Here is a 24,070-nt window from a genome sequence, read left to right as displayed (position 1 = left end):
ACACCTCTTAATGGTGAAAAACAGAAGTGGAAGTAATATTGAAGACTATGGTTTGATAGACAAGACAAAAAAGGTTAAAATAGATGTCATGGGATGCCTTCTCTTTGTTGCTGTTGAATCAATCTGTGTTTAGTTCAATGTATGAACTCTAAATGTAGAACATCTGTGTGAGATTCTCAGACACTGTTAATGAAAATACATTCATTGTACATGAGAATTCATTAAGGTCTCTGATTTAAGAAAATAAGATAGTCCTTGCATACTGACAGGCAAAATACTAAAGAGAAAGAAGTGAGCACATTTTACTTTCTGTTGCAGTTAATTTCTAGGGATTAATGACATCTGGAGGAAAGCAGAGTTCTGAAAATGTTAATCACTCACTTTAATTGCTTTTTGAATAATGTCCAATTTTTCCTGTGGTTTGTTTTAATTATTTTCATTGTACACATTGTCTGGAGTTGTGAGCTGACAGAGCAGTATGACTTACTAACCACAATTAAAGCAAAGTTCTGTCTTTAGGCATCTAAATAACTGGCCTGTTTTTTGACAAAGTTGAGGCACACACAACTGGCTGTGAATATCATCAGGTTTCAGTGAATATGGTCTGTTGCAGGTCTGTGAACCTGAGAATCCATGCAAGGACAAGACACACAGCTGCCATAAGTCTGCAGAGTGCATCTATCTGGGCCATTTCAGTGATCCTATGTACAAATGTGAATGCAGGACAGGATATGCTGGTGATGGGCGCATCTGTGGTGAGGATTCAGATTTGGATGGCTGGCCTAATAATAACTTGGTCTGTGCTGCTAATGCAACATATCACTGTGTGAAGGTAAGTAAAAAAAAAGTTGATGAAAATGCCATATAATAACCAAATTTTCTCTCCTTTTCCTAAATAGTTGAGAAATACTTCTCAGCATCAAGCTGGTGGTAGCTTTCATTAAACTTTGACTGTTACAGTATGCTCATTTTCTAGAAGATGCTGTGAAATGTATATTCACCTAACAGTAGATCCAGAAAGAGATTCTCAGAATAAAATCCGGAGTCCTCCGCTTTGGATTTCTTCCTGCTCAGAATACACATAAGGTTGGGATGCTTGTGAATAGAGTTAGCACACTGAGTGGAACTAAATCCATGCCTAAATATGGGTATAGAGCACACAGCTATTAAGAACTAAACAGGAATCTGAGTATGAAGTCCTACCTGCAAGGCTTGTGACAAGACAGACAGCCATGTAAGGTCTACGGTTCTAAGTCTTTTCTTGAACTACACCTTCCTTTTAAAGAGTTAAGCAGGTCACACTGTGAAAACTGGATTGAGAGCTTGAAAAAATTTTTGGCAATAGGAACCTGTGAAAAGAGTAGGCAGAGGAGTTTGCCTTATCACAAAAGCTCAGTGGAAGAGGATGGGAGATTCAGCATCTCTTAACCCATCAGATGTGAAGTCCCAGCTCTCACCCTCCCAAGGGGAATGACCTGCCTGCCACCACTGGCTCTAGACCTGGCAGGGGCCTGTTCACCACTCTTGCTGCTGCAGCTGTGCTATTGTGAAAATGAAACATTACTACACCAAGGAGAAAATAAGCATCATGGAGCCTAAAAATGGTCTGTAGGTTTAGCAGTGAGTGCCCCATGGTATCTTCTCTGGGATCTGGTTCAGTGCCCACCTGAAGCACACTGTAAGTCCTCCTTGGCCTGAGGTTCCTTCCAGTGGCAATTGCTCAGAAATGGTGAGCCTGCTTGGATGCTTAAAAAAGTGAGGAAAGAAATACAAAAATGACTGAGTTCTAGACCACTACAGTGGTTTAAAAAAAAACAAATACAAATCAAGAGATTAGGAAAGTTTTGAAATCGGGCTGTTTGAGAGAATCAAGTCACTCAGATCTAATCCTTTTGAAGTTGTTAATCTAGGCTGTATCAGCAGAAGAGTTTCTGATGGAAATTTGATCCTCAAATGTTGATCTTCCTCACTGTAGCCAATGTCTGTTCATCGTGGATCCAGCTAATTCAGCAATTGCAGTACATATATGCTTTTTCAGTTCCTGTCATCAGAATCTGCAACATGTTGACTCAAGATGTAATGCAAATGATTACTTTTCATTAAAAATCAACATGCTGAACCCATTAGAAAAAACTGTTTCCAAAAGTTGATTCATGGTTTCTATAATATATGTGTTGATCTAATAGACACAAGCACTTCATTTAAGGGCTCTCCTTCCAGCCCCTCCAAAAAAACTTAAAAATGGCAGGTATTTTCAGGTACTTATATTCATTATAAAATATCGAAGTTGAGGAACTCAATTAAAAAGGCTAAATCAATGCTGCTTTCTTGAGCTAATAATGGTTGAAAATTAACTTACTGTCTAAGCAAAACTATACAAATAAAGCAAGTAGGTGTAAATGAAAACAAACCCTTAGAAATATCTTTTAGTGTGAATTTCTTTTTCATTCACATGCAAGTAGCATTTTTTCATTAAGATTTATAATGCCAACACACAACTTTGTCAATAGGTGAACCAAAGAAGCCTAGCTTCCAGTAGGTTTGTGCCTCAAGGTTGAGTTCCCAGGTGGAAGGTGCGATGTCTAAGAAGTTCTTTCTAATATCCAATGACAAACTTTTAGAGTGCACTGGTAGGATCTCTCTCCTCTGTCCTATTACCTCTTTTTCTAAAGTTTATAGGATCTTGCTACCCATGAGGTCTCCAACTTACTATTTCATTTATATGAAACTGGGCTCAAATCTACAGAGAATGCAGAAAGAAAAACATAGATACAAACATACAGATTGGGCAAGCTTCAACTAATTTCTTTCATTATTTCAAAACTAACTTTTTTTGTGTCACTGGTAATCGGTGTTGAATTGGACAGTCAAGGCTGTTCACAGGTATTTGGTATAAAAGTGCCATAAAAAAATTGGAGTTGCATTGGGGTTTCGATATTTATCACAAATTTTCTAGTTCTCTTTTTCTTGAATTACCTATGCTATTAGAAGCATTGAGATTGAACACATGGTTAAAAATCTTACTACAATATTCATTTTCTTAGGGTATGTGTTACAAAAGAGCTATTTCTGCATGCAATTGGCAGATTCAGTTTTGGTACAGTAGATACAGAATGTGAGAAGTGAGAATAACAGATGTATTCTTATCCAGTAGTAGAGTTGCAATCCATTTTTAGCAGATTCTAGTATTTTTAAAAGGAATACATTTTAAAAGTTTGACAAACTATTTCACTTCTTATTTTTTCAGTGTAATGTAAAACTTGCTTATTTAAAATAATTGTTCTTTACAAAACTGTGATACAAAATAGAGGTACATCTGCCTTTTGTTTTCAAAGCCATGGGAGCATGGGATTGCCAAGGCACTTTGCTGCTGAACGGTATAAAGGCACTTTTTCCAAAACCCTTTCTTACAGTGTACCCCTTCATTGCTGTGTACTACTTCATTCCAGTATCTTTCCATATGAGCAACTATTTCTGAAGATCATCTCCTGGCTTGTATCTTTATTTTTCTGGCAGCCAAACCTGGTCATTTTATATATGATCTTCAAACATACTTCGTGAGTTGTCTATAAAAAGTTGATGTAAGAGTGCATGTGTGTGCATGTGGTGTGCTTGTTCTCTGCTAGATAGTTTCATCTAAAATTTACTGGAAACATTGCTTTGACAGAAGGAGAGCTGGGAAATAGAATGATTTGCAGATGCATTTCATGTACTTTACAATGTGAAAGCAGCAAATGAACTACTATCTTTGGCAGCAAACAAACAGGCACTTTAAAAAGTATTTGTGATTGATCTTGTTTTATAGTCTCTGGTGTATCATATCTACTCTTCTGCCCAGGCAAGTCATTCTGACATAATGTAGACATAATGCATTGGTTATTTCTTTTGGCCAGGATAACTGCCCCCTTCTGCCTAACTCTGGCCAAGAAGATTTTGATAAAGATGGCAAAGGAGATGCCTGTGATGAGGATGATGACAATGATGGTGTTGAAGATGACAAAGTAAGATATGTTTCTGTGTCTCCAGTACACTTGACCTAAACATCTGGTTTTAAGGAAAACCATTGCAATAGATGAGAGTTTTATTGTTCAGAACTTCAGCTGAGCTATTCTACAGTGCCTTCCCTGGATGATATCTGGTACACAGTAAAGCTGTTTTTGGTCAAAGGAGAGTAGCACTGTGATGAGCAAAGCAGCCTGCGGAACCTGGGTGTGAATTATGTTCTCTGTATCAGTTCTGGGTTTAGTTGTGTGCATAAAAACAGATTAATGGAAAGTGGCTTTGGATTTTTTTTATCTTGCAATGGGAGAATGATAGGTCCATTGTATTTGAAAAGCTGGTAAATAGTATATCTGAGGTATGCTGGAAACAAGGGTTGATGAGTATTAATAACTGTAAACACAGCCAGCATCAATGGGAAACGACAGGAGGAAAGTACCTAGCCTGGTTCATACTTTTCTCCTCTACATCTGCCAGCAAGACTGAAATTCGTTTACCTGTAGAGTCTAAAAGACAAACAGTCAGTCTAAACATGTTCTCTCCTTACAAAAGGACAGGGGCACCTCCAGGGTGGGATTCACTCTGCCTTTTCTGAACATGTTGAGAATGAGTGAATTGGTTTTTTGGAGTTTACTGCTTCTGTTTGTTTCCTTCAGAGGGAGCCTAGATGCCCTAGAGCTTCAGATGGTTAAAGCTGAGTTAGAGCTGTGTTCATGGAATGTCTCTATTTGGAAGATTTCAAAAACAAAAGAAGTATTTGATAAAATAATATGATTTAGTACATAGATTTGAAAAATTTTAGCCAGAACAATTGTTTTATAAACAATATAAATTTTTTAATTGCCACTATATCTTGTCCTTGAGTATATAATGTATTTCTGAGGAATCTAAAATGTGCTGAAAAACTATTTCCTAGTAAATGGTTTTTGCTTTAGCAGAAAAAAGTGAGTTTAAATTTTTTTTCCATATGACCTCCCTTCAGATTCTATGATGCTGATGAAGCCCTCACTCCCATTAATTAGGTTTGGTTTTGTTGTTCTTTGCTTTCCACACCAAGTACTTCCTTGTGCCTGTGCAAAAGCTCATGTGTAATTTGAGGATGTGTGAAACATAAGAGTTCTTGTTCTGGGAGACTTTCAAATTAGGGACTAAACTAAAGTGAAATTTTCAAAATTCCCCTAAAAGGCATGCTTTTTGAAACTTTTTACATCTTATCATATGCAATATAACAGAACTCACAAAAAAGCTGATCCTTGTTTAAATTGAAAAATCAAAATAAAATTAAAAGTGAGAATATTGTTACTAGTTTGTTCCAAAAAAAAACCCCTCAGAGTAATAATTATTTTTTTTTTTTTCTCAGAAAATATAAAATGCAGCTGAAATCGGCTTGGTTTTGCAACATGTTCTGGTTTATTTTTTTTAATTAAAAAAATGCACGTATCACTGATACTATTTTGTTGAATTATGAATACAGATCCAATTTAAAATGTCTGTTGCTATCCTAGTGATATATGAACACATTTCACATGTCATGTACAAAACCAGCCAGTGAGTCAGGCTGTCCAGATGGCACCCCATTACCACCCAGTTTTTCAGTGAAGTTACAGCTTGTCCATTAAAAATACTATAGACTAATAGTTTGATTTTAGTTGGGTTTTTTTGGCCTCTGTCCAAGGTTAAAAGGAGGGGTTACCACTGCATAGTATGTTCTCGTGACTTGTGATTTGTATTCTGAAATCTTCTGTTTCCTCTTACTTAGGACAATTGCCCTCTTCTGTTCAACCCTCGTCAGTTTGACTATGACAAGGATGAGGTTGGTGACCGCTGTGATAATTGCCCCTATGTGCACAATCCTGCTCAGATTGACACAGATAATAATGGAGAGGGTGACTCATGTGCTGTGGATATTGACGGAGATGGTATGCTTTCAGTTTTCCAAATTAAGTGCTGTTCCATGAGTACACTTTGCTTTATGTCCAGTAAGATGCGCTACTTACTTTTATACATGGAATAAAACTGGATCTAGCAGCTCAAAAAGACAGGAGAAAGAGAAGACCTGAATTTCATCTGTTCTGTGTAGTATAGTTGTCCAGAAAGTCCCTAGATAACTACAATGGATATTATTGGAGAATAATTCACAGCAAGTCTTTTATCACTGTAACCTTAAAAAAAAAAAATTTAATTTGTCTGTGTTCCAAAGTAATCAGTGTCTAATATAACACTTCTGTTGACTTCTTTTTGCCCTTTTAGGGAGAGAAAATAACATCAGAACATCCAGGCATTTAAGACAATGTCTGTAGGAAATTAATCTGCTTTGCTATGAGCGTAAAGCAAAGCCCACAGTAATCCAAATACACATTTTTGTGTGTCTTAAAATAATATTATAGGTGCTTATTTCATCTACCAGTGCATGCCTATATGACTCCTATTTGTTCAGAATTAAGGAGGGGGGAAAAGCACTTAAATGTCTTTCAAAAATTTATGAGAATAAGGAAGTACTAGAAGCTGAAGAAATCCAGTTTTGGATTTTCTTCAGTAACATTTTAAACTTCTGGATGCTTATCTGACTTGAACTTCTGAATATTTTGAAGTCCTTTCATCCCTGTTATCATCGGGTTCTTAGTAGTACTTAAGATAGATCTGCATTTGAAGAAAAGTGTAATCATATGTTATTGGCTGAAAAATTACACAAACATCCAGGCACCATATAATATAGGAAAGGGTTCTTTTATCCTTTCCAGAGAGATATGCCAACATGTTGCAGTAGTCAGAAAACTTGTGAACCCCTTAAAAGCCTTGCTTCTTTATTAGTGACTCCTACAGTTGTGTGCATGGCTGACTGTGCTGGATGCTATATCATTCTGATTTTTTTCAACCTTCCCCCCCCCTCCCCCTTTTTTTTTTCCTTCATAGACATTTTTAATGAACGAGATAATTGTCCTTACGTCTACAACACAGACCAGAGTGATACAGATGGTGATGGAGTTGGTGATCAGTGTGATAATTGTCCATTAATGCATAATCCAGACCAGGTAAATGTTAGAGACCATTTCCTTAATGGTAATATCAGAACAAGGGTAGAGAAAAGAACACAAGAATTGTTATCAGTCCCTGTTTACTGTAGAGCTGAAGAAGTGGACCTGTATTGCTAATTTTCACATCTCAGGTTGTCAGATCTCTTTGTAGCAGATGAAAGGGAAGTAGAATGATAATGCCTTTTAATTCATCTTCAAGCCTCTGGTGAACTGCTTTATTCCCCCATGGCAAATGATTACAGCCTCAGGGCTGCTTTTGGTATGCCTGATTTTGCTGGTCCACGTGCAGATAAGTAATGTCAAGTGTACAGAAGCAATCAGAAAATGTGTTGTGCAGACTGACACTCCCCTGTGATCTCTAGAATGAGAACGATGAAGATTGTGGCCAAAGACTTGCCCTGAAAATGTCTTTGAGACCAGATCTTGTGCACTGATAGCAGAATAAGTGCCATACTGTTTTGAAATTGCTTCTGCTTGAAGCATGGTTGCCATCATAATATCACTTGTCCTCAGAGACGTCCTTGAAGAGAAGTGGTGAGAAGTTAACTACCAAGCTATCTGTACTTTCATGTTTAGTAAACATGATAAATTTACTCTTCAAATCTTTTTTGGTATAGACTGATGCAGATAATGACCTTGTTGGTGACCAGTGTGATAACAATGAGGACATAGATGAAGATGGCCACCAGAACAACCAGGATAATTGCCCTTACATCCCCAATGCAAACCAGGCTGACCATGATAAAGATGGTAAAGGAGATGCCTGTGATCCTGATGATGACAATGATGGTGTCCCAGATGACAGGGACAATTGTCGCCTTAGATACAATCCTGAGCAGGAGGACTCTGATGGTAAGAACAGTATCATATGTATTTAATTTAGTTCTTAATATCCAATTCTGATCTCAGATTATTAATATCTGATAAAGAGAGAGACTTCAAATGAAACCATGCTGCTTTTGACATTTGAGGCACCATGGACTTCAATGGAACTGAACTGGCCAGTTTGGCCCAGGGTCAGAGCAGTAGAACAGAAGAACATCTTTAACAAATATAAAAAGAAAAAAACAGGTTTTGATATACTTATGATTTTCACTTTGAATTGGAATATTAAAAATCTGGGAAAATATTTCAAATAGAAGTTTTAAAAAATGAAAAATGAGCTGTTTTTCTTTCAAAACAAGTTATCTTCTGAAAATCAGAATGAGAAAAAAGTATGATTTACTGCTCTGTTTTATTTTGAAAACCAGACTATTTCTTCAGGTTTTTTAGGTCTAAATTTCTGGTTACTCTCAAACGGTCCTTGTCTGTGCTTGGCAGTATTTCAGTAATGAAACAGTGATAGTTTCATAATCATAAATGTAATTTAGAAAACATTTATGATCTATTGAAAACCACCGTAATATACCTACAAGTAATGGCCCTTGCAATAAATACAGGTGAGCAATTTCTGTTCCAAGTTATACAGCTTGCTGGAGTCATTCCATGATGAAACTGAAAGAAGAATTTAGTACCTACACAATCTGGTTTTATGTACCTTTAGAAAGATAAAATCCTGAGCACTGACTCTTTTCCTGCTGGCAGTAGGAAGTTTGTAGTCAGTAGTAGTTTTTAAATTACTTAACTCTTCAGTCCAATTATATATTTGGAATATATTTGTACTTGCCAGTCTCTGGAATCACCCCTTAATTTCAGAAATATTCCAGAATAAAAGTGCCCCCAAACTGGGTAGTTTTTTGTAGTGATCTGTCATCTGGATCTTGCAAGGGAGACTGCGTTTAAGGATGGAGTAAAGATCACAAAAAGCATAAAGAATAAACAGTTTAGCCAGCTCATCACTGTCATTAGCAGTAGGTCCAACAGAAGTCTTGGAAAAGTGATAAATAAAGCCAAAAGATGCTCCCACGCTCCTGAAGATGTGAGCTATAGCATATGAAGATGAGGCCCTGGAGAGGGCTGTTGGACATGACTGAGTAAACAAACACTTTCTAACTTTTCTTGACGGGGAGTCAATGTTGTCAGCAGCAGCTCAGTACCAAATGAATGTCAGCAGGACTTTTCAGTGACAAATTAGATTCTCCTGTGACTCAAGAATTACCTCTTTCATATTGGCAAAGAGAATAAAATTGGAAATTCATTCTCTTTTCTCCAATAAGTAGTAAGACAAACAGGTGCAGGAGCACACAGCTGGTCAGGATTTTAAGTTCTCCATGGCTGATTGCCAGAGCGGAAAACAGGACCATTTTACCATGTATCTGAACCTCAGAATGTCTTAGAGATACTAGATGCTTTATCTTTTCCTATGTTGGTTTTTTTTCTGGCTGTTGCCTAAAACTCATTCAACTTTCTCTCAGAAAGCTTTATACTTGGATAATGCTGTGCTGGTTAGGCATAATAATGTAGCTTTCCATTTGTCTGTGAAGCATCTAGTAGCAGGTCAATATTTGAATGAGCTGGATCATTGCTATTTCCTGTTGTGTTAATTCCCATATTCTTAGAGCAATCACAAATACCTTAAAAGCAACTGCTTAGCTACATGAGGATAGAAACAAATTAGCTGGCAGTTCTGGTTCTACATTAGTACCCAGTGTAATATCCAGTGGTTTGTTTTATAACAGTTGGAGCCATTTGCAAATTTGTTTCTATACTTGTCTAGCCAAGCTTTTCTAATATATTTTCAAGTGTTTGTACTATTATATGCCACTGAATAACAGTGGCATTGGCAATGAGATTTATTCTTTTTTTAGATGCCTTTTTTCAGCACCTGCTATTCAAGGCAAAGCATATCTCTCCAATATTATGGGTAAATTAAGAAAGGAAATAATTTTTTATCTTCCTAAAAAATATTGAGTATAGTAAAACTACTGGGCAGAAGCACAACTGTAGCTGAATTCTATGGGTGTATTTTTAGGTTCTCTAAAAACTTATGTAATTCATGTAACAAAACTTAATATTTCCATTTCTCCAAGGCTAGTCCTATTTGATACAGTGTTTCTTTATTTTTTCTTAGATTTTTCTGAAGCACTACATTTTTTTTTTTTTTAAGACAAATTGTTCTGCCCACAAGTGAAAGACTAAAAGTGTGTGCATATTTTATTGCAATACTGTCTCCACTTTCTTTTGGCATCTTTGTGACACTTCTGCAGTCTGGAGCACCTCAGATGGATTGTTACTGAATGAATCTTGAGACAGAGATAATAGTCTGAAAATATTTAATATCTTTAATAGTATATACAGATTTAGAAATGTGCAGGAAGATTAAGTTTTTACTGCTATTGTTTGAATTCATTTACACTGCATATATTAAAATATGGCATGGTATCCACATCTGAAAATGTAATACAAGAATTACTGAATTACAGTGACATAGCAAACTTCCAACTTTTCCCACCCTAATTCCAAAGAAGCATATAGACTGGAGCCAGATTGGTCATTGTCATAAACCACTGACAGGACAGTTTATTGACAAGAGTTTTGGTCCTAGTCTAAGCTGGTGATTTCTTCCAGTCATTACCAGAAACACTTCAAATGGACTTTTAGAGAATGAAGTTTTCTTTGGAGTTGTTTGGAGTGCTCTTTGAGAAACAAAAGAATAACATACTTATATGTATCATAAATTTCTTCCATCAGTGGGAGGGCTGCTAGGAAGGCTGGATAAATTGCTAACAATTTCATTTTTTTTATTCACATTGCTTATAGGTGATGGCAGAGGTGATATTTGCAAAGATGACTTTGACAATGACAATGTCCCAGATATTTATGATGTTTGCCCTGAAAACAATGCCATAAGTGAAACTGATTTCAGAAAGTTCCAGATGGTCCCCCTGGATCCCAAGGGAACAGCTCAGATCGATCCCAACTGGGTTATTCGCCACCAAGGCAAGGAACTGGTACAGACTGCCAACTCTGATCCTGGAATAGCTGTAGGTAAGTATCTGAAGTCAGGCATCATCTTCAGAAAAGTAACCAGTGACCTGGTGATAAGGAACGGAGAAAAGAAAAAGGTAGATAAACACACCTTTTTGGTGCTGCAAGCTTTAAGTGGATACATGGGGACAGTGTATATGCCCAAATTAAAACCAGGTCAATGCTGTTTGCCTTTGAGTATTCATCTAATCACCGACTGTAACACAATAAAATACCCAGTTGAAGAACTTCATATAAGTATAGTGCCTGCTGTCTTCAGTGCCCCCTGTGAACAACTTATTTCTCTCCAGAAGCCTCCACGTAATAGGTAGGAAAGTGTAATTACTTCCTCTTGTGCAGGTAAGAAAACTGAAAAAGATAGTTTACAATTTCTAGCAAAACTCAGGATAGAGCTGGGACTCTTGGATGTGGGTGGCTGGACTCAGCATGGTAATTCAGTGGTTCGTCTCTTTCGTCTTCTCCCAGGCTATGATGAGTTCAGCTCTGTTGACTTCAGTGGGACGTTCTATGTTAACACAGATCGTGATGATGATTATGCTGGCTTTGTGTTTGGCTACCAGTCCAGCAGTCGGTTTTATGTTCTGATGTGGAAGCAGGTCACTCAGACCTACTGGGAGGACAAACCCACCAGGGCTTATGGCTATTCTGGTGTGTCACTCAAAGTAGTAAATTCAACAACTGGTGCTGGTGAACACTTGAGAAATGCCCTCTGGCACACAGGAAACACACCTGGACAGGTGAGAGATTTAAAACTTCAGGCCAACAGTGCATGACTAATATTTTAAAAAGAAGGGAGGTGTCTCAAAAAATTTCTTTTCACACCTCAATTTTTGCAGACTTTTATCAGCTTTTCTTCAATTCCCACATTACTAGTGTCAATAATATTTGCATTGTGTTTTAAAGAAAACATTACACATATAAGAAGTTACGAATGGAAAAAATTACATGTATAAAAGGGAAGATGTGATGTGGTCCAAAGAAAGGAGAGGTCTCAGTTATCCACAAATCCTTTGTGAACTCTGTATTGGCACTTGCTTCTTTGGCATTTCAGCTTGTTTGAATTATATGTGGTTTAGAGTTCAGTAACCAGTGACAGCCAAAGAGAAAATAAATGAAAACAGTGAGAAAAACTGCTGCTGTTCCAAATAGGGCCCAGCCATGGAAGAAACTCATGCCTTTTGGAAATTAAGTTAGTGGAGCTTTGTGTGTGGATAGGAATTTAGCACTTCAGCGCTCCTTGCAGGAAGAGGACCCTGACTGAGTGGAAGCAACTTCAAGGAGCAGACCACAGGCAGTAACATCTGTGCAAGCTGCAGTCCCTCTGCTTTGGTGGAGTCACTTGTACAGATAGGAAAATTAACACTGACTCTGGCAGCGTGTGTGTATGTGCAAACAGGGGCAGAACTTCCCAAGGGAAGTCAGGTTTGATGCTGAAGTGACTTCAGCATAAAACTATGGATGAATAACTGATCAATAATTTAAGACATAAATTTTCATTACTCTCACCCTATAAGAGAGGTCTGGGGACCATACCATTAAATATTAAACACTATTTTCAATTTCATGCTCTGCAGCAAATAAGCTTTGGCTGCAAGTACAGTTTCTATAGTGGACATACAATTACTGGAGTACAGTCTTGTTTCTAATAAGCCATTTGTATTCCTACTATAGGTGCGTACTTTGTGGCACGATCCCAAGAACATTGGCTGGAAAGATTATACTGCTTACAGGTGGCATTTGATTCATAGACCTAAAACAGGATTAATAAAGTAAGAAATGTTTCTGCACCTCTCTATTTTCTAGTAGCAAAACTTTTGTCTCTCTTGATATGAGCTATGTTATCAGTTTCTTTGTCAGTTCTGATAATGATGATACTTGTGTGACAGTTTGTTCCAATATTTTGGGGACATTCTGTTATACTTAGAATAAGTTATTTTTCTTTTCAGATGTTTTCAATTTCGTCTGGATGGTTCAATATTTACATCAGCTAGATATTATTGAATTAAAGAAAAAAAGAAATTTCGGGGGGGGGGGAGGGGGAAGCTTTTCTGTAAAGGAACCAAAAATTCCAGAGCAAAACTCAAAGCAAGATTAGAACACAAGATTCCTCCCCAACCTCTGAAATTTGAATTAATGAAATTAATCAGAACCATCAGAATTGCCGCAGGGAAGTAGGCCAACGGCCTGTCTACTTCAGCATTCTGTCTCCCACAGTGGCTTATATGAAATAATGCAGAAGTAGCCATGCACACATCTGTAATGCACACAACAAGGTGCTGTGGCATATGACTTTCCTTAGAGCGCAGCTGTTTATCTGATATTCCAAAGAATGAGCATTAACTGTCCCTGTCAATTTTATCTTCTACTAACTACTGCACCTGTAAAGGACATTTTCCATGGGGCAGAGTATGACCTTACCTCTTAAGGGTAGACAAATTTGGATACACTAAGTTACCTGTTTCTTGGAAAGAAGAGAGTTTCTTTATGCATGAAAGTATTGCAGTGCAAAGCATTAACTGATATACGTCAAAAGGAAACTTGAATTTTTCATTCATGTTGCTGTTATCTGTATCTTCCTTTGCAGAATCTGTTTAGTGTCAGACAAAGCATGTTTCAACGGATAGCCCATTAGACTATTTTAGCATGACAAATTCTATGGTCCAGGGCATTAAATTCCTTAATTCTTTAGGCTGTTTTTATAGATAATAAAATCAATTATTTCACTAATATAGTCACAAAACCATTTTATTTCTACAGAAATAGCAATTTCTTATTAACATGTTTAGAGCTACATTACTTTTTTTTTTTTTTGGTGGGATGAAAGATTTATTAAACTCTTTCCATATGTTTTGGGGGTTTTGAAATTTTGAGAATTACATTAAATAGGGTTACTTGAACATGAAAACCTGTCGTTCTTTTTGCTGTTCATTTTACAATCCATTAAATATGGATTTCAGAGTACAGTTTCATACTTGTCTTTGGGCACTTTTCAGAAAATAAGACACTTTAAGATAGAGCAAGTGCTGTACATGAATTCTACCTTATGCAGAAATCTGTCCCTAACCCTTGATTTATAGGAAGTTGCTCAAGTGTTTTAGTCTGCATATGAAGCCATGTATTTCTGCTTTGCATAACTAATGTATTGAAGCAGGACCATGATCCCTTCCTCCAGAGACTGCTCTAACTGACTATAGAGTCATTTCTTAATTGGCCCTAAAACTATTTTAAGAGACTGAGAGCCTAGGAACCTTGACTGTCTCAAGATCTCCCATGAGAAGTGGAGAATCCAAGTTCAAGGAACTGCAGTCTATCTGATAGAGAAAGAAAATGAAGAAATGTCTTGGTCTTTTGGCTTCAGGGTGGATGCCTAAAACACTACAAGAAACAGACAACTCTTCCCCCAAAAACTACAAAAAACCCAAACCATCCCACCAAAACCTCCACAGACACCACCACCACCCCGCCCAAGTTATCTTTCTTTTCCAATTTATTATTAGTCTAGTTGTTTGTGTCCAAATCCTTCCAGCTATCATTAAGCTCTTAAAATGTCTGAAATTGAGATTCAGCATGTCTCCAATTAATGTTTTGTTTGACTCAAGGGATGGTTCTTACAATTTCAGATGTTGGCCCTTGCACCTAAAGATAAATAAATCAGCCATTCAGACAGCTGTAAAGATGACTTTTCTAAGTGATGTGGCAAGGTCTTGTGCTAACCTCTGAGTTCACAGGGACAAGGGCTTATCAATGAATGCTAGCACATGACATAGTTCATTCCAGGAGACATGACTGTTCTAAATAAAGAATTGGGAAATCTTTTGCAGATGGTGTGCATAAAATTGCTTATGGAACAGCTCCACTGCTTCTGATTAGTGTGTTGTGGCTGCCAGCCAGGTGGGCGTGAGACAAAGATGAGAAGTGATCCTTACAATGCAGTTGGGTTTTCTGGTGCCTTGTTAAAATTAATTCTGTTTTAGTTCTTGGGAACTGTCAGCAGCGCTGGACACTGTGTTATCCTCCTTGTCTAATTTAAATTATGTTGTTCTTTACAGAGTTTTAGTGTATGAAGGGAAACAAGTCATGGTGGATTCTGGACCAATCTATGATACAACCTTTGCTGGTGGACGATTAGGTCTTTTTGTCTTCTCTCAAGAGATGGTCTATTTCTCTGACCTCAAATATGAATGCAGAGGTTAGTTGCAGAAAATGTCTGGAAAATGCTAAAGATTGTTACCTGTGGAACAAGCATGAAATATGGAAACTAAAAGTATCCTCTAGTTTCTGAAAGCAATCTAATATCATAAGATGGAGTAAACCTTGATTTATTGAAATACCATGAATGCCCTTTGTCCCTATAGTAATCTCAATTTGAATAACAAAAACCAGATGTTTTAATACTATCCACCTGGAAAAAATGAGATTGAAATCTCTGAGCAAGATATGTTCTTAGAATTCTCTGTGTATATTCACTTTCCTTTATAGGCTATTTTAGCATGTCCTGCAGGCAGAGCTACTTCTGGATCATCCCTCATTCAAGAGGCATGAAGGGGAAAGCAGATATTTTTTTAATGAGCATGTCTGTCTGTAGTGCTTTGTCTGAAATGTTTTGAAATAAGGGAAATGCTTTCCCAGGGTTTCTTCTATATAATTTTTATATACAATTAGATATGTAGGTGCACACACACGTGTGTGTCTCACATAGGCAAACACCTATTTTTATATAAATGTCCTCACATTTGTAGGAAATGCAGAACAGGAAACATAGTGTGCATCTTTACTGTATCACGATAGAGCTCTGTTCTTATGTTTGACTTCCTAACCAAATAAAACAACCACAATTAATATCTTTTTTCCAATTTCTTTCAGATGCTTGAGCAATGGTTGCTGCATTACCAGCAAAGTACTGTAAATGCTATGCAACCTAGACACCTCAGTACATTCTGGTACTCCCAGTTTCTATTATTGTATACCTCCTGTCCTCTGTCCTCGTGCTCCACTCACCAGGTGCCTCCCTGCTGCCAGGAGTGCCTCAGCCATCCCTTCACCCAAGTGCCTTCTCACAGCCAGGATTAATGAAACCTAAACGTGAGCGTCTGACCCACCACTGAAGCAGTAGCAGATTGATACGTTAGAACACTTTTGTAGAGTGAAAACATGGGGTTTTATTTGTCTTTTTTTTTTTTTAAAGAATGACGTTTACATATAAAAATGTAATTACTTAATGTATTTATATATATATATGGAGAAAAAGAGGGGGGTGATGATTATGAGTCATTGTCTTTAAGTGAGGAAAAATGTGTTTGAATAACTTTTTAGGTGTATGGTTGATACTTCTGTGCTCTGATCAGGACTGGACTTCAGTAACACAAAGCTTCTGGGTCTAACTTTAGCAAAGTAATGGAGGGCTGCACCAACAGTTTCTACAATAACGATGAAAATGCCTTTGGATAATAAAGATCAGTTATGAAGACTTCTTGATCCAAAAAGATGTTCTTTAGCTGATGAGGATGCTTTTAATACACCTATTAAAATCACAGTTGGTAGAAATGTCTGATTTGCAACTTGGAGCATAGCCTAGTTGAAGCTTAATTCAGGCCAAACAGAATTGGTCTAGAAACTTACCACGTGAAAGGGAAGAATGAGTCATGTAAACAAACAAAGCAATCACTATCGTCTGACTTTCACAAAGTTATTTCCAGTTGTTCTGTTTCCATCATATTTTGCATTCGCTTGTAATAAAGAATATACAATGACCATGTGGAGCAAAATGAACCTGAACCACTTTCCCCACCTCTGCTGCAAAAAGCACTTTGAGATCCTGAATCCTGATGTGGGTTTCTGAAAAGGTGGCAAGGCCACTATTGCTTAATTTGGTAACATATGAATCTAAGGTTCCACTTATAAATATTTTGTTAGTATTTATTAAGATTATCACACGGAGCTACCTTCTCTGATAATTTATTTTAAAGCATGTTATATAATGTATTAGTAACACATTCACAAATAATATTTTAAAGCTGTTTGTAAAAGCATATCACAATATGTAGATTTTGTCAAAGCATGGTATACACTTAAGTATAGTTTCATGGGTTATATTCATGTATACTTTAAAGTTAAATGAATAATAATAAGGAATTTATAAATGGAACCTTAATATATATCCAGTTACCCTAATTTTAATATTTTGTATTGATACCTATGTCTACTGTATATAGAACTTCTTAAATAATGCTGAAGGGATACCAGTGTTTATTCTAAACAGATACAACAGTTACTCAGATATACAATAGTATAAACATGCTTAACTTTGTTTGTTTTGCTTTGTTTAAGTTGTATGAGCTTTGTTCACAGAAAGAACACATACTGGTGTAATTTTATTCATAGATGGGTGAACTAATGGAATAATACAGTACCTCTGCCGCCTATAGGGCACAGTGAGCTAAACCCTTGAAACAGATCTTGTTGCTATATTCATTAGAAAGGAATCCACAGTTACTGGCTTTATTTTATAGTGTTCATATTATCAAATCTTTTTTTTTTTGTTTTGTTTTGTTTCAGACTTTTTTTTTTTTTGCTGTTTTGTTGCTTTTTGTTTTTTTGGTGTTTTTTTATTTGTTTGTTTGGCTTTTTTTGCCCCCTTTTTAAGGTTTTTTAAATGTTTCAGTTTCTTTTGGTGCTTCAAATTGTGTCCCCATGTCCCAAGCAGAAGGGAAGGGTAACTTCATTAAATGTAGTGATTGTAATGGCTATGTAGGTTTTTTTTTTTTTGTCAGAGACAGACATCAATGTGGGGAGGAAGATGTTAATATTTGGACTGTATCATAGTTTTCCTATTCTATGTAAATTATTTATGATGTTTTTTTAAATTTCTTTTTCTTTTTTTTTCCTTGCAAGTGTGTGTGAGAGAGTGAGATCAATGAAATTTCATTTGTTTTGCCAAAGATTGTAAATAATTATTTATTTGTTCACATGGACGGAACTTTATCATTTAACGTCCTGATTCATTTAGTCAGATCCTCATTTATATATATATTAAGAAATTAATGATAGGAAATAAACTGTAAAAAGGTTTTATATAAAAAACTCTCTTTACCTTTTTTATAGTTAAAATGTTTCTTTAAAGAAAATATTCCATTCTCCAAAGCTCTCAGTTAAATAATCCTCCTGCCTTGCCATAAACCAGTTTGTTTCAAGCAAACCACCAAATCTGTTGCTTAGTTACAAATCACTATCTTCTAAGGTTGTAAACAGCAGATTTCCTGCTCACTCTGACAAGACATCATTCCCCATAAAGTCTTTATCTGGCAGACTATCCCAGGTTTTATTTATAACATTGCAACTGAGAAATTTTGGTCCTGCTTCTCTAAATTGTCTCTTGGCTGATGTGTTTGAACAAATACATAATCTTTTTCTGTAACTGCTTCTGCTGCGAGTTTCATCTGAGTCTGATTCATTGCTGTGAGTGAGGATTGCCTTCCTGCTTGAGAATTTCAGGAACCAGTGAATCGTCACTAACCAAATAAAATCGAAAATTCTTAGCATAAGAGATCTCTGCTGTAAGTAGGAACTGCTCCTAGGAAGGGGAATTTGAATTGAATTAAGAAAAGTAAGAATGCCCAGCATGCCAAGATGCCAATTTTGAGGTGTGAACTCAAGTCATATTCTCTTATAACTATACTATATATGTAATTATCATATGATATATATATAACTGTAATATATAATAGCCCAACTATTAGCTTTTCTTGGCCTTACAAATCTCTCAGCTACTTGGATTTTGGTTTACTTGGATTTTGGTTCCAGTGCAAGTACTCATACTATTGCAAAAGAAAGCGAAGTCTTCAGCACAAGCTTTTGATGAGCCCTTTAAACCAATGCAAATGCTCAGTCATGTAGAGAGGTGGCTTTCTTTTATTTGTGGTGTGAGGACATCAATGATTGTCATTGTTCAAGTAATAGATCAAGATCTTGTTACCCAATGTTCTCAAGAGTCCCATTCAAATCTCTAGTACGGACCTGCAAGAGACTTTTGAGCGTGAGCACTTGGTGATGATTTGAAGCAGAAAGGGGAAATCCTCTCATGGCAACCAATCAGAGCCCTGCACTACAGATCCAGGAAAATAAAAATGAGTGGAAACGTGAAAACATAACAGCAGCACTTCACTACTAGTACAGGGTGTCTACAGGACAGCAAAGGACCAAAAATACAAATTCTGTGCTGCAAACGAGCAGGTTCACACAAAGCAGTGACATCCCCCGTCTGTTGTTCTAACTATAGGTTTTTGAAGATATTCAGGAATATTTGGGTAATTCGGGGAAAATTCATATTTAAAAGTTTTGCAGACTCTGCACTTCTGATTCTCAAAGAGGTATGGATCTGGAAGAAGAAGGCCTGAAATCTCTGCGGAAAGCAAGCAAGGAAGGAAAAGCAAAGTAGAGCAGGTACTGATTCTGCTACTGACTACTGTGTGATAATAGGAAGATTTTTTTTTTTAATTCCCATATCATCACACTCCCATCTACTAAAAGTTAATCATAAGTTTCCTCCCTTTTAAAATCCTTTTGAGAAGTTTTATGTGTCTTAGTGTTTCTGGTCTAATAAAAAAAAAAAAAAAGAAAAATGAAATAATGAAATCCTGAAACCCCCCGATGAGACTTCTTGACCACTTTTAAAACATGGGTTTTTCAGACAAACTGTGGATAAGCCTCTGAATTCTGGAAAGTTAAGCTGAACTCACAGCATTTAAGGATTTTAGTAACACATTTATCATGGTTCTTTTCCAGAAAGGAAAGAAAAAAATCCACCAAAGCATTATACCTATGATTTTGCACACAAGGCAGCTCAAATGTTAGCATAATGAATGCTAACATCGGTGCCTACTCCTTGCTAACTACGCAATAGGAGCAGAAACTAAAGAGACTATCACAGTCAGTGGGCCAAATCCACATCTTGGTCAGCTCAGTGGGAGCTTTTCTACTTACTTGAGTGATATCTGGATGAGAGTCAGGGTTCAGCTTGTGCAGCAAAAGTCCATAGAGGAAGAGTTCTAATGTTCACATGGGAACATCTGCTCTGTAAAGCCATTTGGAAGATAACTATGTAATAACTTGGCGCAGTGTTGTTCCCAGTGTGGAGAAGACCACCCTTGTAGATCAGGAAGGGGGACTTTGAAGGAAAAGAAACCTGGGACTGTTTAAACCAAAGGTCCTTCTAATCCATTACCCTGCTTCTTGAAAGCTTCCAGTACCAAATGCACTGAGGAAGGTGTAAAATCTTTATCATTAAAAATCATAGATTAGCATGTCTAGAAGGGAAACACCATTCTTTGCCTCAGGCAGTTAATGGGTGATTTCTGCCTTTGTGACTGCACGGCTTATTTTGCGCTAATATAACTGCAAATATTATCATACATATAAATATCTCAGGTTTTTAATCCCTCTTCTTGACCTATTGAGAGTTCTCATGGTTGATTATACATGATATACAGTATAAATTTCCTTTTACCAATTTCAGGTCTGTTACTGTTTAATTCATTGACAGGCTTTATTTCTCACAGACTTAGGGAAGGGGTGAATAGTATATATTTCATCATAAAACTGCATTTTAGAAAAAAAATACCCGGCTCTGCTTTTACTGCATGTGTGCATGTGACTGTAATGTGTTCATGCAGTACATCAAAGGTAGAATAATTTCTTCTGCTTTTTCTGAAAAGCTCAGCTGTCCTGTTGCAATTCTGTTCAGGTATAGGATGCTACTCATGGTGATGGTCTTCCCCAAGTCTCTCTGGCTAGCTCTTCCAGATAAATGTTATTCTGTGCTTGTCTTGTTCTTAATGCTTTCACTAGCCATCTGCTGCAGGCCACAGTTGAAATTGGGCAAATGAGTTGGACAGATCTTTTACAATCTTTTATCCTGCCAGCAGTCATCAATCATTACACATTCATCTTGATATTTGTAGAGCTAGATGTGAATGTGTTTGGTGGTGTTCCTTTAGAAGCAAGTGAGTTTCTTTTCAGGCACCTGCTGACATTTCTGGACTCTTTCCAGCACTGCTGAATGCACCAATCTCTGGATGCTGGAGGCATGCATTGCAAATCATACTTCAAATCTTAGCAACAGCTGTAATATGGTAACTTGCACCTTAGAAATTGGTTTTAGTCATTGAGATTACATGGTCATTCAGCAACTTTTAGGACACATAGTCTTGACATTTCCTCTGTGAGCTGATTTCCTTTCTTTAAATCATGCTGATTGATAGAAAACAAGGGAGAGTGTGAAAAGCTGCAGGTACTGTCAGCTGCTGCAATGGATAATTTTTGACAAACACCTCTTTATATATGTAAAGAAAATGAAACCCAGATTTTTTTGTTCCATGCTAGGCAGGTTTCTCTCAGACTTCTGACTGATCATTCAATCTTTTTTTCTTCTTGGAGTTGCTGCTGCTGCCTTCTTGACAGTAGCAACAGCATCCAATAGAAATTTTAGGGATGGATCTGCCTATCATAAAGAGACAATGATTCAAGATATGGCAAAAACAATACCTCAGCTTGCTTTAAAAGATATCCAGGAACAGTGGCTACCAATTGTGAAGACATTCCTTTCTGGTGAAACCTGAGTGCTTTAGAGTGGAGTGTAGAGCCCAAGCAAATTAATCTGTCCTGTTTTCTGAAGATTCAGCTGTAGTGTCTCTGCTCCACGATTTTGCAGTCAGAAGTAAAGGACCACCCACATGGTTGTGGATGTAATCCACTCAGTTTAACTATACGCAGTAGCTCGGCCTTGATGCTAAAGAAGTGGGGACAATATCTATAGCTGAAACCGGTGACGTGGAAGATCATTAGCTTTCTCAAGTGAGATTCAGTTACAAAGATATTGGCAGTCACTGCTCTAGAGGACAGTGCTTTTCTATTTAAAGAGAGAAGTTCCAACGTTTGTAAGGGTGATCAGGAGCAGGGAGAAACCCAGAATATTGTTAAATGCTCAGGTTAAGCTTTGAACAATTTCCAGAGAAATGAAGAATCCATGGGCAATAAAATGGCAAGAGACCAAGTTCTCATTTTTTTCTTCCTGGAAAATCTTCTTTTTCATTAAGGGTGGAAAAAAGACAGAAGTAAAGTCACTCTGCCTTCAGTTCTTTCATTAATATATCAATAAAAAGCTTCCAGTTGTTTGAGAAAGAAACACCCTCTATAGTATACAGAGAGGACTATTATGTATATAGCACCGAATCCTTCCATTTATATTTTTCTTGGTTTATTCAATAATATTAAAATGGTCAAACATAATTAATTATGCTCTCAGATCACCTTACATGATATCTCCATTGAAGACTGGTGTCCAGAGCTTGAAATAGACCTTAAATTAGTATTATTCATTAAATAGAAATTAAGCCGTTCGTGGTTATAGATAGGAAGACTGCCCAACCCTGAGTAGGAACTGTATCTTCCATCACTGGACAATCACGAAACCTATTGTTCTTCATGCCTAGCATCAGCCTTCCTTGTGGTGTAAGAAGATAATATCCTCCCTGTCTTAAACATGAGGAAGAGGGAAGTTGTGGCTGAATAGAAATGAAGCAGAGAGCTTCTGAGTACTAGGTCATCTTTATCACAAGACTGTGCACTTAATAACAAACAGGCACAAGTCATTATGACAACAATATGAAAACATCAGCTCCTGTTATTTCCTGTTCAGACTTTCCTCTAACAATGAATTAGCCTTCCTTTACATGAAATGAAGACCAACAATCTTATTTGAATGCTTCCATATTCCCTTATTTACATGTGAACATTCTGATTATTCATCCAACCATGGGCACTACACTGGAGAGGTAAATGAAAAGAACATTCTTCTGCTAGCTTGTTAGATTTGGCAGATTGAGACCTATACACTAGAAGGACCTGACTTTCAAACATATCTCCAGTTTTGGCTATAGAAAAATGTTTCAGAACTCATGGCTACTGTAACAAATGACCCAGGTATTTAATATATTATCTGAGTTTATTAGTAAGACAAATAATATTTCTGGAATAATATCTAAATTTGCACTGTTACATTTGGAAATGAGTGGATAATATCTACTTTTCTGCAGTGATTGAAAGGTCTTCTGTGTAAAATCCTTTCAGCCCTTAGGGGTTTTGGTTTTTTTTTTTTCTGTTTCTATCTATGGTAACTTTTTGTGAATAAAAGCGAGAAGCTGATTTTTGTTAATAGCAAGAATTCTTAACTGAATGCAAGACCTGATGCTTGATTAAGTTTTTACTGAAACCGTGTGTCTTGGAAAGGAAAGTTCTAGCCAGAACCATTTTTCTTTTTTGCAGAGAGGAAGATCTGTTCTCCTTCAGTGGGCATTGACTGCCTTCTAATGAGACAAATAGTACAACTGAGTTAGAGAAAGCAGGAGCTGGCACCTGTGGCATGGTTCCACTTGACCCACTGTGACAGTCAAAGAAATAGCCCAGGTAAGAACTCCTGCGTGCAGCTATCCCTTGCTCAGTCCCTTACAGAGGAGAGGGGGAAAAATGTGCTAAGTCCACAGAGAGTTACTTCAAACGCTGAGCTCTGCAGATCAGTTCCGTGGCTGCTGTGTTGCCTGTACTTAAAATACTTTCCCCTATCTTCTTGCCAATGAATCTGTCTACAGTCTAGTTCCAGATTTAACACCTGCATGCTGTGCTCAAGATTTTTTTTTTCTTAATGATGCATATATACTGAAACTAAACAGTTTTACTTGCTTATTTCTGGAATATTCCTGCCAATGTTGTCTTTTTCTTCTGTGAACTGGAGTTTCATAATAGTCCCGTATATCCCAGAGGACGAAATAATGTTTTGGAAGAGTTCTTCTAAAAACTCCAGTGCAAAGCATTGTGGTATTGTAACACTGCAAGGGATCTTTGCTTGTGCCTCTTCATTCCTGTCCAAGATGAGTTCATAGTGTTGTGGCTGCTGTTTCTCAAAAAATGAGCATTGTTTCACTCCGTAATTATGTACATACTTTCTTTCCTGTATTACTTATCCCAACAGAGCATGAAATGTATTGATTTAATAATGCAGTCGGTAAATTGCAACCTATTCCATATCAGCTATTATTTTATATCATCTATTTAGGTAA

At 37.0% G+C, this 24,070-nt stretch overlaps 1 protein-coding gene across 2 annotated transcripts in view; it reads left to right on the top strand.

Annotated features, from left to right (window-relative positions):
* THBS2 (thrombospondin 2) overlaps nt 1-17,701 on the top strand; it is a 33,430-nt gene extending 15,729 nt beyond the window's left edge. For both annotated transcript variants that reach the window (XM_030499909.1, XM_030499908.1), the window contains exons 13-22: nt 614-832; nt 3,894-4,001; nt 5,759-5,918; nt 6,913-7,031; nt 7,652-7,886; nt 10,734-10,961; nt 11,427-11,698; nt 12,633-12,730; nt 15,011-15,150; nt 15,825-17,701. In XM_030499909.1, the coding sequence (XP_030355769.1) occupies nt 614-832; nt 3,894-4,001; nt 5,759-5,918; nt 6,913-7,031; nt 7,652-7,886; nt 10,734-10,961; nt 11,427-11,698; nt 12,633-12,730; nt 15,011-15,150; nt 15,825-15,832 (1,587 nt within the window). In that variant the 3' untranslated portion in view covers nt 15,833-17,701. The remainder of the gene's footprint in view (nt 1-613; nt 833-3,893; nt 4,002-5,758; nt 5,919-6,912; nt 7,032-7,651; nt 7,887-10,733; nt 10,962-11,426; nt 11,699-12,632; nt 12,731-15,010; nt 15,151-15,824) is intronic.
* Nucleotides 17,702-24,070: the final 6,369 nt, after the last annotated feature.

The sequence above is a fragment of the Strigops habroptila genome, chromosome 10, assembly GCF_004027225.2.
Source record: "Strigops habroptila isolate Jane chromosome 10, bStrHab1.2.pri, whole genome shotgun sequence".
NCBI classification, from domain to species: domain Eukaryota; kingdom Metazoa; phylum Chordata; class Aves; order Psittaciformes; family Psittacidae; genus Strigops; species Strigops habroptila.
The sequence above is the reverse complement of the archived record's forward strand: the minus strand, read 5'-3'. Positions and strand labels throughout refer to the sequence as shown.